The sequence below is a fragment of the Pseudophryne corroboree genome, chromosome 3 (assembly GCF_028390025.1).
Source record: "Pseudophryne corroboree isolate aPseCor3 chromosome 3, aPseCor3.hap2, whole genome shotgun sequence".
In the NCBI taxonomy this organism is placed as follows: Eukaryota; Metazoa; Chordata; class Amphibia; order Anura; family Myobatrachidae; genus Pseudophryne; species Pseudophryne corroboree.
In genome coordinates, this window is record NC_086446.1 from 164,554,554 (window position 1) to 164,572,129 (window position 17,576).

Consider the following 17,576-nt stretch of genomic DNA (forward strand, 5'->3'; position numbering starts at 1 on the left):
TATTACCTCTTGGGTAGACAGTTCAGACTAGTGACAGATCACGCCCCTTTAAAATGAATGTATGTAAATAGAGTTCAGAATGCTTGTGTAACTAGATGGTTTCTAGCATTGCAGGATTTTAAGTTTACTGTCGAACATAGACCGGGTACACAATTGGCCAACGCAGATGCGTTGTCCCGCATCTTCTGTTTAGGGGCTACAAGTGTTCTGGCCCCTAGGTCAAAACAGGGGAGGGGGATATGTGACAAGAACACTGGAATAGTGTTTGAGGGCAGGTATGTTTGTCCCAGGTTCTTGTCTTAAATGCTTTAAAAAAAGAAAGACTTCCAGGAACATGTTTTGTTTTGTTAGAACCTTTTCAGTTTGTTGGAAAAGATGTAAAAGTGCCCTGATAGAGAGAGAGGGCAAGTTCCAGACATTGGGCCCAGTTCAGGTCTGTGGCCTCACAGAGGGCTAATCCGGGCTTTCAGCTGTGCAAGAGCCTTATAGGGCTGCTAGCCTGATCAGTGTGTGCAGACTGCCTAGGAAGTCTGCAGAACCTCTGTGAGAGATACACGCTTCCTTATACAAGTGAGCCATACAGTATTGACTGTAAAAAATCTGTGTTTTTGTTTAGAGACAGTTAGGAACGTCTTGTGTTTAGTTAGTGCCGGACAAGCAAGGTATTTTCTTTTGATGTTTGTTTTATTTTCTGTTTAATAAAACTGGTTGCGGTCAGTTGCACAACAAACTGGACTTGTATGATTTCTCAGCTGCTGCTTGCTGCCATCTACCCCAGGAAACGGAACCATGTTTGCCTACAGTGTTACAACTTGGTGGAGAATGTGAGCATTCCGTTCTGCGCATAAGTGAAAGCAGCAGCTTTATGAGGCCTGCAGAAAACTGTGGTTTATGCAGATACAGCCCAGTGTGAAGTTGCTGAGACTCACCCCTGAGGATATATGTCCTGGGTGAAAGCAGCTACAAGTGAGCCATACAGTATTGACTGGAAAACTCTGTGTTTTTGTTTAGAGACAGTTAGGAACGTCTTGTGTTTAGTTAGTGCCGGACAGGCAAGGTATTTTCTTTTGATATTTGTTTTATTTTCTGTTTAATAAATCTGGTTGCGGCCAGTTGCACCACAAACTGGACTTGTATGATTTCTCAGCTGCTGCTTGCTGCCATCTACCCCAGGAAACGGCACCCTGTTCCCCTACAGTGTTACAACTTGGTGGAGAATGTGAGCATTAAGTGAAAGCAGCAGCTTTATTAGGCCTGCAGAAAACTGTGGTTTATGCAGATACAGCCCAGTGTGAAGTTGCTGAGACTCACCCCTGAGGATATATGTCCTGGGTGAAAGCAGCTACAAGTGAGCCATACAGTATTGACTGGAAAACTCTGTGTTTTTGTTTAGAGACAGTTAGGAACGTCTTGTGTTTAGTTAGTGCCGGACAGGCAAGGTATTTTCTTTTGATGTTTGTTTTATTCTCTGTTTAATAAATCTGGTTGCGGCCAGTTGCACCACAAACTGGACTTGTATGATTTCTCAGCTGCTTCTTGCTGCCATCTACCCCAGGAAACGGCACCCTGTTCCCCTACAGTGTTACTATATATATATATATATATACACACACACACACACACACACACACACACACACACACACACACACACACACACACACACACACACACACACACACACACACATGGAACTCAGAAAATTAGAATATTGTGCAAAAGTTAATTTATTTCAGTAATTCAACTTAAAAAGTGAAACTAATATATTATATACACTCATTACATGCAAAGTGAAATGTTTCAAGCCTTTATTTGTTATAATTTTGATGATTGTGGCTTACAGCTTAAGAAAAACGAGATTTATGGTAAGAACTTACCTTTGTTAAATCTCTTTCTGCGAGGTACACTGGGCTCCACAAGTCTGGACAATGGGGTGTAGAGTAGGGTCGCACCACGTTGGGCCGCCCAAGAAAGTCCAACAGACCGAGTAGAATGGTCCGTAATGTGAACAGGAGCAGAGAGACCAGCCTTCACATAAGCATGTGCAATCACCATTCTAATCCATCTGGCCAGGGTCTGCTTGTGAGCAGGCCAGCCCCGTTTGTGAAATCCAAACAAAACAAAGAATCAGATTTTCGAATAGAAGCAGTTCTCTTCACATAGATACGGAGAGCCCGTACCACATCCAAAGGCCGCTCTTTGGGAGACAAATCAGGAGAGACAAAGGCCGGAACCACAATCTCCTGATTAAGGTGGAACGAAGAAACCACCTTAGGTAAATATCTGGGACGAGTCCTAAGAACCGCCCGGTCACGGTGAAAAATCAGATATGGGGAACTACAAGACAAGGCACCCAGATCCGACACCCTTCTAGCAGAAGCAATAGCCAGCAAGAACACCACCTTAAGGTCAGCTGAACCAAGAGGTTCGAATGGAGGCTCCTGCAACGCCTCCAAAACCACGACAAGTCCCAAGGATCCACAGGCGGGACATAGGGAGGTTGGATACGCAACACACCCTGAGTGAAAGTATGAACATCAGGTAAGGTCGCAATTTTTCTCTGAAACCACACCGACAAGGCAGAAATATGTACCTTGAGGGAGGACAGACGCAGGCCTAAATCTAGGCCCTGTTGCAGAAAAGCCAACAGTTTGAATGCCAGACCCTGTGGTAAATCCGAGCAGAAGCCGGTTTCCCGGCCCGCAACATAGTTTTAATGACCTCTTCAGAAAAACCCTTAGCCCTCAAGACAGAAGCTTCAAGAGCCACGCCGTCAAAGACAGCCGGGCTAGGTCCTGGTAGACACAGGGGCCCTGAACGAGGCAGTCTGGGCATTGTGGAAGTAGAAGTGGACGCTCTGACGATAGGCCTTGCAGGTCTGAGAACCAGTACCGTCTGGGCCACGCCGGAGCTATGAGAAGCAGATTTCCTTTTTCTTACTTGAACTTCCGAATTACCCTGGGCAGGAGTGACACCGGAGGGAACACGTACGGCAGCCGAAACCTCCACGGCACCGCCAGCGCATCAATGAATGCTGCTTGAGGATCCCTTGTACTTGCTCCGAAGACCGGAACCTTGTGATTGTGTCGAGACGCCATCAGATCCACTTCTGGAAGACCCCACCTTTCCACGAGCAGTTGAAACACTTCTGGATGGAGGCCCCACTTGCCGGCCATGTACGTCCTGTCGACTGAGAAAGTCCGCTTCCCAATTCAGGACTCCCGGAATGAATATTGCCGATATTGCCGGTAGATGGCGTTCTGCCCAACGTAGAATCCGTGAGACTTCCTTCATTGCCAGGCGGCTTCGAGTGCCGCCTTGATGATTTATGTAAGCCACTGTGGTGGCGTTGTCCGACTATACTTGAACAGGACGGGTCTGAATCAAATGCTGGGCTAGGTTCAATGCATTGAAGACCGCCCGCAATTCCAGAATGTTGATCGAGAGGAGAGATTCCTCCTTGGTCCACTGACCCTGCAAGGAGTGCTGCTCCAGCACCACGCCCCAACCTCTTAGACTGGCATCTGTCGTCAACAGGACCCAGTTGGATATCCAGAAGGGACGGCCCCTGCACAATTGTTGGTCCTGGAGCCACCAGAGCAGCGACAGACGGACCTCCGGAGTCAAAGAGATCATATGAGACCTGATCCGGTTTGGCAGGCCGTCCCACTTCGCTAAGATCAGCTTCTGGAGAGGGCGAGAATGGAATTGAGCATACTCCACCATGTTGAATGCCGAGACCATGAGGCCCAGCACCTGCATTGCCGAATGTATCGACACCTGCGGACGAGAAAGGAAGCAACGAATCCTGTCCTGAAGCTTCAGGACTTTTTCCTGAGACAAGAACAACCTCTGGTTGTGAGTGTCCAACAGCGCTCCCAGGTGCACCATGCTCTGAGCAGGGACCAGGGAGGATTTCTTCCAGTTGATGAGCCACCCGTGGGCTTGTAGAAACTGGACCGTCATGTCCAGATGACGCAGGAGAAGATCTGGGGAATTTGCCAGGATTAACAAGTCATCCAGATACGGCAGTATCCTGACCCCTTGACGGCGGAGTACCACCGTCATTACCGCCATAACTTTGGTGAAGACTCGCAGAGCCGTTGTTAAACCAAAAGGTAACGCCCGAAACTGGTAATGGAGGTTGCCAATAGCGAACCTCAGGTATTGCTGATGTGACACTGCTATAGGAATATGCAGGTAAGCATCCCGCATGTCCAGGGAGACCATGTAGTCCCCAGGTTCCAAGGCCAGAACTATCGAGCGAAGGGTTTCCATACGGAACTTGGATACCTTCACAAACCTGTTCAGTGCCTTCAGATTTAGAGTGGGCCGGGAGGACCCATTCGGTTTCGAGACTAGAAACAGCGGAGAATAGTTCCCCCGGCCTCTCTGAGCAAGAGGCACCTGTACTACGACTCCTGTATCCAGGAGGGTCTGTACCACCGAATGTAGAGTGTTTGCCTTTGTCTGGTCCGACGGGACATCTGTTAGGCAAAATCGATGAGGGGGTCGGTTTTTGAAGGCTATGGCGTAACCTCGAGTGACGACTTCCCGTAACCAGGCATCTGAAGTGGTCTTCAACCATTCCTGGGTATACCCTAGAAGCCGCCCCCCCACCCTGGGATCCCCCAGGGGGAGGCCCGCCCCGTCATGCGGCAGGCTTATCAGTCTTGGCAGCTGGCTGACGGGCAGCCCAGGCTCTTTTGGGCTTCGGCTTACCAGGTTTGGAAGGGCGAGCCTGCTTATGGTACGCCTGACCTTTTGCTTTACCTGAAGGACGAAAGGGGCGAAAGGACGTGCCTTTGGCCTTCGACACAAAAGGAGCTGTATTAGGCAGACAGGCAGTTTTGGCAGTAGCCAAGTCAGCCACTATCTTATTTAAGTCCTCCCCAAACAGAATATCTTCCTTGAAAGGGAGTACCTCCAGGGTTTTTCTAGAGTCCAGATCCACAGACCAGAATCTCAGCCACAATATCCGGCGAGCCAGGACTGACGTAGAGTAGAGGCCTTGGCTGCTAGGATACCGGCATCAGAAGCCGCCTCTTTAATATAGCGAGAAGCTGTGACAAGCATTGTCTAGCATGGTCAGAGGAGATTTCAGCTTCTAACTCCAAGGCCCATGCTTCAATAGCCTCTGCAGCCCATGTAGCTGCAATGGTGGGCCTTTGTGCAGCACCCGTGAGGGTGTAAATCGCTTTCAGACAACCCTTGACACGTTTGTCCATAGGATCTTTTAGAGACGTGACGGTAGTGACAGGTAGAGCTGAGGAAACCACCATCCTAGCCACATGTGAGTCTACTGGAGGAGGCGTTTCCCAATTCTTAGACAGCTCTGGCGCGAGGGGATAGCGAGCCAGCATCTTCTTTTGAGGCACAAACTTCGTACCCGGGCTTTCCCAGGGTTCCTGACGTATATATCCACTAGGTGGTCAGAGTGAGGTAAAGCCTGCTTAACCACCTTCTGACGCTTGAACCTATCTGGTTTCTTAGGAGGAACGGATGGCTCGGGATCATCTGTAATCTGCAGAATTAACTTAATAGCCTCCAAAAGATCAGGAACATCCACATGTGAACTACCCTCCCCATCAGCCGTATCTGAGTCAGAACGTGTGGGGTCAGTGTATGTGCTGTCTTCATCAGACGAGGTGTCAGTGACAGCAGTGGATTGAGGAGACGAGCGCTCGCTTAGAGGACCTCTTGGACTTAGGCGAGCGTTGGACAGACTTTTTAGTAGTCAGGGACTGGTTCAACTTCTTTAATTGAGCAGGTAAATCATCCGCCCACGGCGGGTTAGCTGCAGGGACCACATACGGTTGTACCGGCATTGGGGGTCCCATAGGGGGTGTTAGTTTGTGAACTAGCGTATGTAGAAGCGTGGAAAAAGCGGCCCACGGAGGGTCAGTATGTGCCTCCGTTGCCACAGTCCCACTTGGGGGCAAAGAGCCCCCAGAACCAGAGCCCACAGCTGCTATATTCTCCTCATATGGGTCTGTGACTGCAGCAACGCCGGCAGTGTGTTCAGCCCCAGAACCGTTACCCTCAGAAGCAGACATGATATAACTTGCAATATGAGGTAACACAGTACAATTATTAGCAGCACTATATCCCTAAACCCAACCCCCTGCGCAGTGTAGTCAGCACTAGCAGAGATAAAGGAGAGAATGGTGACTAAATCACAGAGAAAAATACGTAATACAGTATATCTTTGTGAAAATCCTATATTAAATAACACCTGACGCACCAAGCCCCTCAGGTTATGAAATATAGGGATAGCAAGTTGAGTGAAAGACACAAAATGGACACCACTCAGCTATCAAATGCACACACAAATAGTCAAAGTTTGTACAATGCAGAGGTTATTACAGACAATAATACTGCACTGGTCTAGCTTACACAGCTATATAGTCAATAGATATAACACTACACAGTAAGAACTGGATGTATATCACAGGGTAATTGTACTATAAACCCCTGACTAAATGCACTCTTTCTTAACTAGCACTGACTAAAAAGGCAGGTAGAATACTTAAGTGTCATGTAAAGGCACAGCGCTGACAACCAGCCGGCTTTACATAGGAGGATTTGCCCAAGCAGTCCCAGGAACAGTGAACTGAGGAGTAATGGCGCCCCAGACACTGACAGGGAGTGAGGAAAAGACAGAGATGCAGCTCCAGGGCGGGAACACTTGCTGGAAATGGCGCCCTGGGGCTGGGGGAGGGGCTTCAGGTCTAAGCCTTATCCCCCTTGCTGGCAAAACCACCGGGTACTGTGGGCGATATTAAAATCGGTTTTGAGAGAAAACCTGACCTGCGCCCATGCCCTGGTGATCTAGTGGGATCGCCTGTATCCACAGTGTCCACTTCCAGCGCGCGCGGCCCGCCTCCCACTGACCGTGCTGGATCGCGATAAAGACCGGGTCCCGCAAGCGGGACCCACTTACCACCTCTTGAAGCGCGGCCACGCGATCCTGGAGAGCCCCAGCCTTGTGTGCCTAATGTGAAGTAAACCGGAGCCTCCGCTGTAGGTACCCGGCAACCAGGGCTCGGGAGTGTACAGCGCCGCTGGGGAGAGCTGGAGCCGCAGCAGAGAATGTCACAAGACATTTACCACCGCTGCTGCCCTGAAGTCTTCACTTTTTCTTCAGAAAAAAAGCCTTTCTTAGGGCTGCCTGGAGCAGCCTCTCTGTTAAGTGCCTGCTTACTGCAGCACCAACTAACAAACTGAGCTCCTGTGCTGGGAGGCAGGGTGATATAGGAGGCGGCGCTGTGCATTCTGGGAACAGTCAAAGCTTTGAGTCTGTTGGTGCCTCGGATCAAGATCCTACTCTACACCCCATTGTCCAGACTTGTGGAGCCCAGTGTACCCCGCAGCAGAAACCCCAAATCCAAAATCTCAGAAAATTAGAATATTACATAAAATCAATAAAAAAAGGATTTTAAATACAGAAATGTTGGCCCTCTGAAAAGTATAATCATGCATATGTACTCAGTACTTCGTTTGGGCCCCTTTTGCATGAATTACGGCCTCAGTGCGGCGTGGCATGTATTCTATCAGCCTGTCGCACTGCTGAGGTGTTATGGAAGACCAAGATGCTTCAATAGCGGCCTTCAGCTCTTCTGCATTGTTCGGTCTCATGTCTCTCATCTTTCTCTTGGCAATGCCACATAGATTCTCTATGGGGTTCAGGTCAGAAGAGTATGCTGGCCAATCCGGGACAGTAATCCCACGGTCATTGAACCAGGTTTTGGTACTTTTGGCAGTGTGGGCAGGTGCCAAGTCCTGCTGGAAAATGAAGTCAGCATATGGAGATGAAGCTTGTCTGCTGAAGGAAGCATGAAGTGCTCTAAAGTGTCCTGGTAAATGGCTGCGTTGACTATGGACCTAATAAAGCACAGTGGACCAACACCAGCAGATGACATGGCTGCCAAAATCAACACAGACTGTGGAAACTTCACACTGGACTTCAAGCATCTTGGATTGTGTGCCTCTCCATTCTTCCTCCATACTCTGGGACCTTGGTTTCCAAATGAGATGCAAAATTTGCTCTCATCAGAAAAGAGGACATTGGTAAGACGCTTCTGATGTTGTTTGTTGTTCAGGAGCAGCTTGACAAGAGGGATCCAACATTTGAAACCCATGTCCAGGATCCGACTGTGTGTGGTGGCTCTTGATGCACTTACTCCAGCCTCAGTCCATTCCTTGTGAAGCTCCCCCACACTTTTGAATGGCCTTTTCCTGACAATCCTCTCCAGGCTGCGGTCATCCCTGCTGCATGTGTACCTTTTTCTCCCACACTTTTCCCTTCCACTTAACTTTCTATTAATGTGCTTTGATACAGCACTTTGAGATCATCCAACTTCTATTGCAATTTCCTTTTGAAGCTTTCCCTCCTTGTGGAGGGTGTCAATGATGGTTTTCTGCACAAGTGTCAGGTCAGCAGTCTTCCCCATGATTGTGATTTGTACTGAACCAGACTGAGAGACCATTTAAAGGCTCAAGAACCCTTTGCAGGTGGTTTGGATTAATTAGCTGATTAGGGTTTGACCCTACAATATTGAACCTTTTTCACAATATTCTAATTTTCTGGGATTTTAGATTGGGGGTTTTCTAAAACTGTAAGCCACAATCAGCAAAATTAAAACAAATAAAGACTTGAAATATCTCACTTTGCATGTAATGAGTCTATATAATATATCAGTTTCACCTTTTAAGTTGAATTACTGAAATAAATGAACTTTTGCACGATATTCTAATTTTCTGAGTTTCACTTGTCTATAATATATATATATATATATATATATATATATACAGTGCACAACACAAAAATATCCTTATCTTGCGCTCGTAGAACCAGCAGCACTACAGGCGAGACCTCCGTTGCCAGATCTCAAACATACATAGAATAGGAAAAACAGATCCTGAGCGCGCTCTGTTGGATGTATAGATAAAGCGGAAGTCCTTCCAAGTAGGTGTATCTTATACTATGGATAATTGGATCTCTTGGGTTCCTGCAGTGGATAACCCCTCACCAGAAAGTCACCCAAACAAATGGCCCAAGGCCAATTAGAATAAAAATATTTAATACAAAGAAATTCATAAAAGTCTTTAGCGTGAAAATTTTTTACAACAGGTTGTACATAAATTTTAGTAACTCTGACAACAGAGACATCCAGTAGGCAGATGTATAAACTCCCTCACCTTAGCAAGGTGTACGCTTGGCAAAGGGAGTAATTTTCCTATCTGGAATACTGACTAATGACTTTATCAGTCATTTCACGCTAAAGACTTTTAGCGTGAATTAACCCCACGGGTCTAGTGCCCGCCTACTGTGGCGCAGTAGGCGGGCACTAGACCCGTGGGGTTAATTCAGGCATTAGAGGGCATAAGGCCCTAGTTCAGAGTGGCCCTTTAGGTAAATAAGGTGACCCTGGGCATTAGGCCCAGGTCACTCAACTGGCCCCATGTTAGGCGGATGCTAGGCCAGTGGGTGAAGTGCGCAGTTAGGGGGCGCTAGGCCCAGTTAATAAGTGCCCCCCCTCAGGTGATTAAAGGTGATCTGGGCGCAAGGCCCAGGTCACTCCAATCTGTCCCTGGACAATGTGCTTATAATCAATAGGGGATAGGTAGGGGTCTCACTCTCCCTGTCACTGCTGTCACTCTTTCTGTCACTGTCCCTGCTGTCACTCTCCCTGTCACTGCTGTCACTTTCTCTGTCACTGTCCCTGATGTCACTTTCCCTGTCATTGTCCCTATGTCCCTGCTGTCACTCTCCCTCTCCCATAATTGTGGATCATACCGTGTGTCATAATGTGAATTGTGGATCATACCGTGTGTCATAATGTGAATTGTGGATCATACCATGTGTCATAATGTGAATTGTGGATCATACCGTCTGCTATAATGTGAATTTCGTCTCATTCTGTGTGCTATAATGTGAATTTCGGCTCTTTCAGAGTGCTATACTGTGGATTTTGGCTTATTCAGTGTACTATAATGTGAATTTCGGCTCATTCAGTGTGCTATAATGTGAATTTTGGCTTATTCAGTGTGCTATAATGTGAATTTTGTCTCATACCGTGTGCTATATTGTGAATTTCGGCTCGTACCGTGTGCTATAATGTGAATTTTGGCTCGTACCGTGTGCTATAATGTGAATTTCAGCTCGTACCGTGTGCTGTATTGTGAATTTCGGCTCATACCGTGTGCTATAATGTGAATTTCGGCTCGTACCGTGTGCTATAATGTGAATTTCGGCTCGTACCGTGTGCTATATTGTGAATTTCGGCTCGTACCGTGTGCTATAAGGTGAAAGGGGCACCGGTACTAGATAGTATAAGGGTATTCTACTACACTGGCCACGCCCCTTTTGATTGCCCATGCCCCTTTTCATTGACCACGCCCCCTTTTATGGACCGCGCCTTCGGCGCCTGCATAATTGCATCCTTAACTTTTCCATACCCCACTTCAAAATTTCCACTTCGACCACTATATATATATACATACATACATACATACATACATACATACACACACACACACACACACACACACACACACACACACACACACACACACACACACACACACACAACAGTCTAGAACCCACAGCACTCATACATCCGCGGTGCCAGTGGTATTGTGAACACACCATTTAAATAAAAATATCATACAAATTCAGGACTCACCTAATATTAACACTTCAAACTGTAATTCATCTGAATTCAGGGAATGTTAGTTCCAAATTGTTGCAATAGTTTGTTAAGCTGACCAGCACTTCACGGCCATTCCCTTTTGGTCAGTCCCTACACTGACTTTCAGAAATCTGAGCATTGCTCTCAGGCATCTTTTGGATTTTAAATGCACAGTATGCTTCTATCATGGGTTTAGGCCCTGTCTCACTCTTTTAACCGCCGTGAGTGGCATACCCGGAAACTTTCAGGGCCAGCTGCGCTGAGCAGACTGGCAACCCCGGAAATTTTCCGGGCATGCCACTGCTCCCCCTTCCTCCTCCTTTAAGTCCGTTCTGCTGGTGGACATTTGCAGATTGACGCGATCGCGTCGTGACATCATGACGCGATTGCGTCATTCTGCAAGCGCCCAACAGCAGAAAGGAGTGTAGAGAGGATGGGGGGAGAGGATAACAGTGCTGGTGGGCTAGTGCCCGCCAGCACATGCTGTCCAGGGGATGGCCATCAGTGGGTTATCCATCGATGGTCACTACCATCAATGGATAACCTCGATGGTGTAAAACTATCTGGAATGGATCCATTGATGGTTTTACCAGTCAATGGTCATCCCTGATTTAGTACACATGCGGGCGGACCAGGGGGCATGGCTTAGTGGGTGTCAGGGGGCGGAGTTAAGCTCTGTGCCCTGACACTTTTAGGAGAAAAAAATCTATTTGGTAGCACTGAACCATCGATGGCGGGAAACCATCTGGTTCTCCCCCATCGATGGTAAAAGTATTCAACATCGGCCATAGACCATCAATGATTTTGAATCATCGGTGGTTGGTGGCCATCCCTAGCTACCCCTACCCCGTGGCAACGAGCATTCTCCATGGCAATGAGCATGGATCCCAGAGCATAAAACCCCTGGCAAAAACCATAACACAATGCGTAAAAAAACCCTGGCAATGCGCATGAAACCCCTGACAACGCGCAGGTAAAAAAAATGTAAAAACCTGCCCTGGGAGGTATGACCAATTCGAAAAACTCACAACTGAAGGGGTTAAAAAGACAGGAACCACAGCTAAGCATATCAGTTAATAAACACCTGGGGAATATATAAACTATTTATGTTGCCTTCTGTTAGAATGAGCACATATGAAAGTTGTTTCTCTTTGAGAGTAGTCTCTCTCATTCCTACCCTATTCATTACAATGTTACAATAGTACACAACTGTTAATTTTTATATTGTTCCTGTGCTCTCTGCAAAACTGTAAGACCTTCATTAATGCTGATCATTTTTAACCTTACGAATTTATGTAACATGTTACAGCTCCTTAAGAGACTAGGTTTTTGTTTTGTTTTTTCATTTTTTTCATGAATAGACCTAGAAAGATGGCATTGCCACTGGTCTTCTGAGTCCTGGAGAATAAGCCCACGATGATTACTATAGTGATGTGACCAAATTTTGCCTTATGACAAACAAGGCTGCACATGGGATTGTGACGAGAGGGTATGGGAGGGAATAAAAGGTTACTTTAGGAGAGAGAGTGAGAGAAAATAATGAGCCATAAGCATATGATGCACTAGAATAGCAAAACATGGGAAATAAAAATATACAATAATATTTCTGGAATATTACACAATTTTTTTAAAAACTCATTGCAAAGACTGACCTGGTTTAGACAGCGCAATAAGAAGGGTGGCTGTTGTGTAAAGCAATCTAGAAAATAATATGAGATACAGTATGTTTAATTACATAAAATAGTATTTTTCTTGTTTTTCATTGGCTTTATTTTATTTTTCTCATTTATTTTTTCTACAAACTCTAGGCTGTTTGTGGGGAATTTAGCACATATATATTAATACAAAGTTCAGTGATTAAATCTGCAGTATAGAGGAGTATTGCATATGGGAGACCAGTATAATGCATGCTTGTGGTGTTGTATGGGCCCAGGAATTTCATCATCATGGATCTGCCTCCTACTGTGAAATTCACTACAACTTGCAGTATGGTGTAAGGACCAATGAATGACATGGATCATCAGGGAAGGGGGCAGTTTCTGAAGCCTGGCTTCTTGGGAGTTTAAAATTCATGAGTCTCCAACATATTCTGGGGGAGATGTCTTAATGCTTGGTGAGAGATAAAGTGGAGAGAGGTAAAGTGACAATCAATCAGCTTCTAACTGCAATTTTAAAGGCTATGTGTTTGTACAATATCATATGCTGATTGGTTGGTACTTTCTCTCTAAAGGGCCCTACACACTTGCCAATGTGTGCGGCCGATATGAACAATCTTGTTCAGTAATGAACGAGAAATTGTTCATATCTTAGTTCCGGCTCGTTTATACCTGCAAGCCAATATCAACAATATCGTCCATATTAGCATGCAGGGCTATGGGGCCAGGTGACATCAGGGAGTGAAGAAACTTCACTCCCACCCATCAACCCCCGCCCTCGCCGCCAGGTCGTCCGTCAGCCGTATCGGCTACCGGGCACCTTGGCATGATTCTGCAAATGTGTATGGGCCATAAGATTTAATGTATCTCCCCATGCGGGAGAATAGGCAAGTACTGTATGTTGTAATGTGTGGTCATTTAAAGACAATTATATGTGATTGCCTGCATACAGGGCTCGTTAGAGATATGAAAAAACGGATTGGATTATAACCATGTCTGTCTGGCAAAAATACCCCCATGGTTTCCCTATTGCACTGTACTTGGCTATACCCCAAAAGTCTCATACTTTCTCGAAAATTGTCACCATAAAAAACATTATAGGTGGTAAAACCAGACCAAAAAAGGACAAACTGTGTTACAGGATTGTTACTCACATGGCAATAAATCGCGTCAATGCAGTTCCAAGGCGATCAAATATATAACCACATGGAAGGGCCATGAAAGTGTTTGCGAAAGCAGCCACAGTGAATATGATAGAGAATTGTTCATCCTGAGCAGAGCAGTCTAAAAAAAATACAGATCTAGGGAGTTATAAGGCAAAGCGGTCTGTTTGTAAGATAACTATGTAAATACTAAATATGAGCTTAATTTCTACCAGACAGCAACAGGAAAAATACTTGGAAACCAACAAGAATTTTATGCTCTAAGCTGAAGAGAGAATCATGGTGGTCATTCCGAGTTGTTCGCTAGCAGATTTCGGTCGCAGCTCAGCGATCAGGCAAAAAACCGACACTTCTGCGCATGCGTATGCGGTGCAATGCGTACGCACGTCGTACTATTACAATGAACGATGCAGTTTCACACAAGGTCTAGCGAAGCTTTTCAGTCGCACTGCTGGCCGCAGAGTGATTGACAGGAAGTGTGCGTTTCTGGGTGTCAACTGACCGTTTTCAGGGAGTGAGCGAAAAAACGCAGGCGTGCCAGATAAAAATGCAGGCGTGGCTGGGGAAACGTAGGCGTGGCTGGCCGAACGCAGGGCGTGTTTGTGACGTCAAAACAGGAACTGAATAGTCTGAAGCGATCGCAAGCGCTGAGTAGGTCTGGAGCTACTCTGAAACTGCACAAAAAATTTTTGTAGCCGCTCTGCGATCCTTTCGTTCGCACATCTGCTAAGCTAAAATACACTCCCAGAGGGCGGCGGCTTAGCGTTTGCACGGCTGCTAAAAGCAGCTAGCGAGCGAACAACTCGGAATGACCACCCATGTGTCTTAGCATTTCTCCTCTCAAACTTTGGGGGAGATGTATAAAGCAGTGAAAGAGCGGATAAGTGTGTCAGTGGAGAAGTTGCCCATGGCAACCATTCAGCTGTGAACTAACATTTATCAAGTGTATTCTATAAAAATTATACTGGCATACCTCTCCGCTCTATTCACTGCTTCATATTTCATATTGAAATATGTTATATTGGGGTAGATGTATGTAGTGTCGTCGGTATGGGGGAGAAGTGGTATCAGCACATGTTATGCCAATGGGTGCTAAATGACAGGGGTGCTATGTGCCCTGTTATTTTCGGCACTGCTATCTTTAAGTGCGGTGATGTGCGGAGCAATGTATGACTGGTCAGTGGCACTGACCGTTACGACACCTGTAGCTATTAATTTCGACAGCTGCAGGTGTCGTTGCCTCATTCGCAGCCACTGTAGTGGTTTTTGCAGCTGCCGCCTCCAGGCTGCGATGCTAGCGAGATCTCGCGCATGCCCAGTAAAGCTGGCCGGGAGTAGAGAAACAGAACATCAGCACGAAGATATGTGTGTATATATATATATATATATATATATATGTATATATAGATGTATATAGATATTGAATACACTGTATATACAGTAAATCTGTAGAGGTGGCACAATGTGTTGAGCTACAACATAATGTTGCTGTAGCTCAAATACTATTCACCTGCTATACTACAGGTAAGCACATTAGTGGTTTCTGTCATTGGAAAATTAGGTAATTACCATACCATAAAATTACCATTACCAACATACGTTTCTGTGTACAGAAAACACAATACAGTGAACTGATAGGAGGTTTCATATGGATCTAACGATAAGGACAACTGTCCTCATTATGGTCACCAATCTTCTTTTACTAAGTGTAAGAAATGTAGTTGTTTATATTTGTGGAATGTAATATTGTATTATACAATTATAAATGTAGGCTTTGTGCGTTATAAACAAAGGTCACTCATAGCGATGAGAGGGCTGTTGTGACCCCCTCACTTTCAATCCAAGGCCAGTTGGTATCCCGTATCCAAGTCAGTTGGTAAAAACTATATTCCAAAACAGATCATGGGGGATTTATCAAACCTTCTCAGGAGGACAAGTGGAGGTGTTGTCCATGGCAACCAAGATTCTAACTATCATTTATCGAGTACAGTTTATAAATGTGTAGCTAGAAATGTATTGGTTGCTATTGGCAACAACTCTGATTGCCTCTTTAGAAGGCTGCAGAAATCTCCCTCCAGGTGTGTTATTTTGCAGCTTTCTACATTTCACGGTACTCACCGGCAGTTGAATTATCAGTTTGATTCCTTATGTCCTGACACAGATCTTGAAAATACTTTTCGTTCTTTAGCACAAACACTAAGGATGCCCATCCGAAGGTGACCCCCGCAAAGCAGATGCATTCTATAAACCCAGTGACCAGGGTCAGCACATGCTGGCAACGCATCTTTGGAGTTAAAAGAAACTTTAGTAAGAGTTCCATAAAGAGTATATGACAAATACATCAATAGGTAGATGTAAGGCAGAATCAGGCAAATACAGAATAATAATATAACTAAAAGTGATAAAAACAAAACCTGTTTAGTAAATCAACCATTTTTTTCATCCCACAGTTCCTCCAAAACTTAAAAAGCAAAAATAAAACGAGAGAAATATTTGTGTTGCTACAGATGTGTCCACTTACATCTTTGCTTTTTTTACCAATTTGGCTCAACATGCAAAGCACGGCTAAGCTGTTTTTCACGAGTATGGTTAAATCTCTGAGTCTACGGCATGCAAAACCGTGCCATACATGGCAGGATATAGCAAAGATGTATGTGGACACATCTGTATATACATGTGTTCATTGAATGTTTAAATTAAACTATACCATGCAGTTTATTTCAAGCAGAGAAAAACATATTCTCTATACTACCATTGTCCCTTACTTATTGCAGTAAATTAAACATAACTTGTTTATACACATGTACACCTACTGCATTGAGTGACCTAAAGAAAAGCAAGCAAAATGAAGAGGTAAATTATACTGCTATAGTTATTTATATAATATAATGTTCATGAGCAATATTAAATACTAAAACTCACTGTCTGCTACAGAAAATAATATTAGATACATGCACATTGTAAAACGAAAACACACACACACACACACACACACACACACACACACACACACACACACACACACACACACACACACACCTCATTTCCGCTTTATGTTTGAAAGTTTTCACATACTTACTGTTTGTATTAAACAAAACTACAGTGGTATTTAACTTTCTCTGCCAATCACTGATTCCACTACCCCTTTTTGCTTAAGATAATACTTTCTCTTATCACTCTTGTTATTTGTCTGGTAATATTTTTTCATCTAGCTTTTTATAAAATAGATTTTGCTGATCTCGAGTTTTTATTTTTTATTTTCACGGGACAGGAGAGAATGTGATAATCTGTGTAAAGAGCACATCTGTCACACAAATCTGTTTCCTTCCTGTTTCACACAGCTGCTCCCCCCCCCCTCACAGCCACTTGTTACATAATTTTTCTCACCATCAGAATCTATAATTGGCAAATACTAGCTTCAGTGAAGGTGCAACAAAAACATGTTTTGTTTTCGGGCCTCATTTAGGATTCTAGACACCCTAGCCTAGACTAATACACTTGTAATGCATCCCCACCCCTACCCACCACCAGAAAAACTCTTACAGTATCACAACATCATCAGTCATTTTAGGGATCTATATACAATACAGGGAGCACCCCAGAGACAAATATACAATCCTGTGAGCATGACAGTCTGCCATACTATATAGAGAGTATGACAGAGACCTTTATACAATGCAGAGAGCATTCCAGAGACCACCATATAATAATAATAATAAAATAATTTCAGGGATTTTTATACAATACAGAGAGCATTCCACACATCATTAGATCATATTATTTACATTTACCCATTACACAATATGAATAGTATCCCTGTTACATCAATAAATAGAAGCACAAAAACATTCTACAGATTATCTTGACTGGCTGAGGCGTTTGTCCACCCAGTGGTGGAGATGTGTAATGCATGCTGAGTATCTAGAATCGCCTCAACGCGCCTGCCTGTGATTAAACTCAGCAAGCTAAGCTATCGCCTTAGCGTGACTAAACGTCAGTCTAGGCGGAGAATCGTCAAGATAAAGGTGGCTACATCTGTACATCTCCGATCACTTTGAATTGAGT

General features: G+C 45.0%; 1 protein-coding gene across 1 annotated transcript in view; it reads right to left on the bottom strand.

The window, feature by feature from the left end:
• Window positions 1-16,677, bottom strand: part of SLC43A3 (solute carrier family 43 member 3) — a 99,366-nt gene extending 82,689 nt beyond the window's left edge. Inside the window, exons 1-4 of the mRNA XM_063958554.1 lie at window positions 16,591-16,677; window positions 15,630-15,795; window positions 13,503-13,632; window positions 12,346-12,392 (exon numbers count right to left, since the gene is read on the bottom strand). Coding sequence (XP_063814624.1) covers window positions 12,346-12,392; window positions 13,503-13,632; window positions 15,630-15,795 — 343 coding nt within the window. The 5' untranslated portion in view covers window positions 16,591-16,677. The remainder of the gene's footprint in view (window positions 1-12,345; window positions 12,393-13,502; window positions 13,633-15,629; window positions 15,796-16,590) is intronic.
• Window positions 16,678-17,576: the final 899 nt, after the last annotated feature.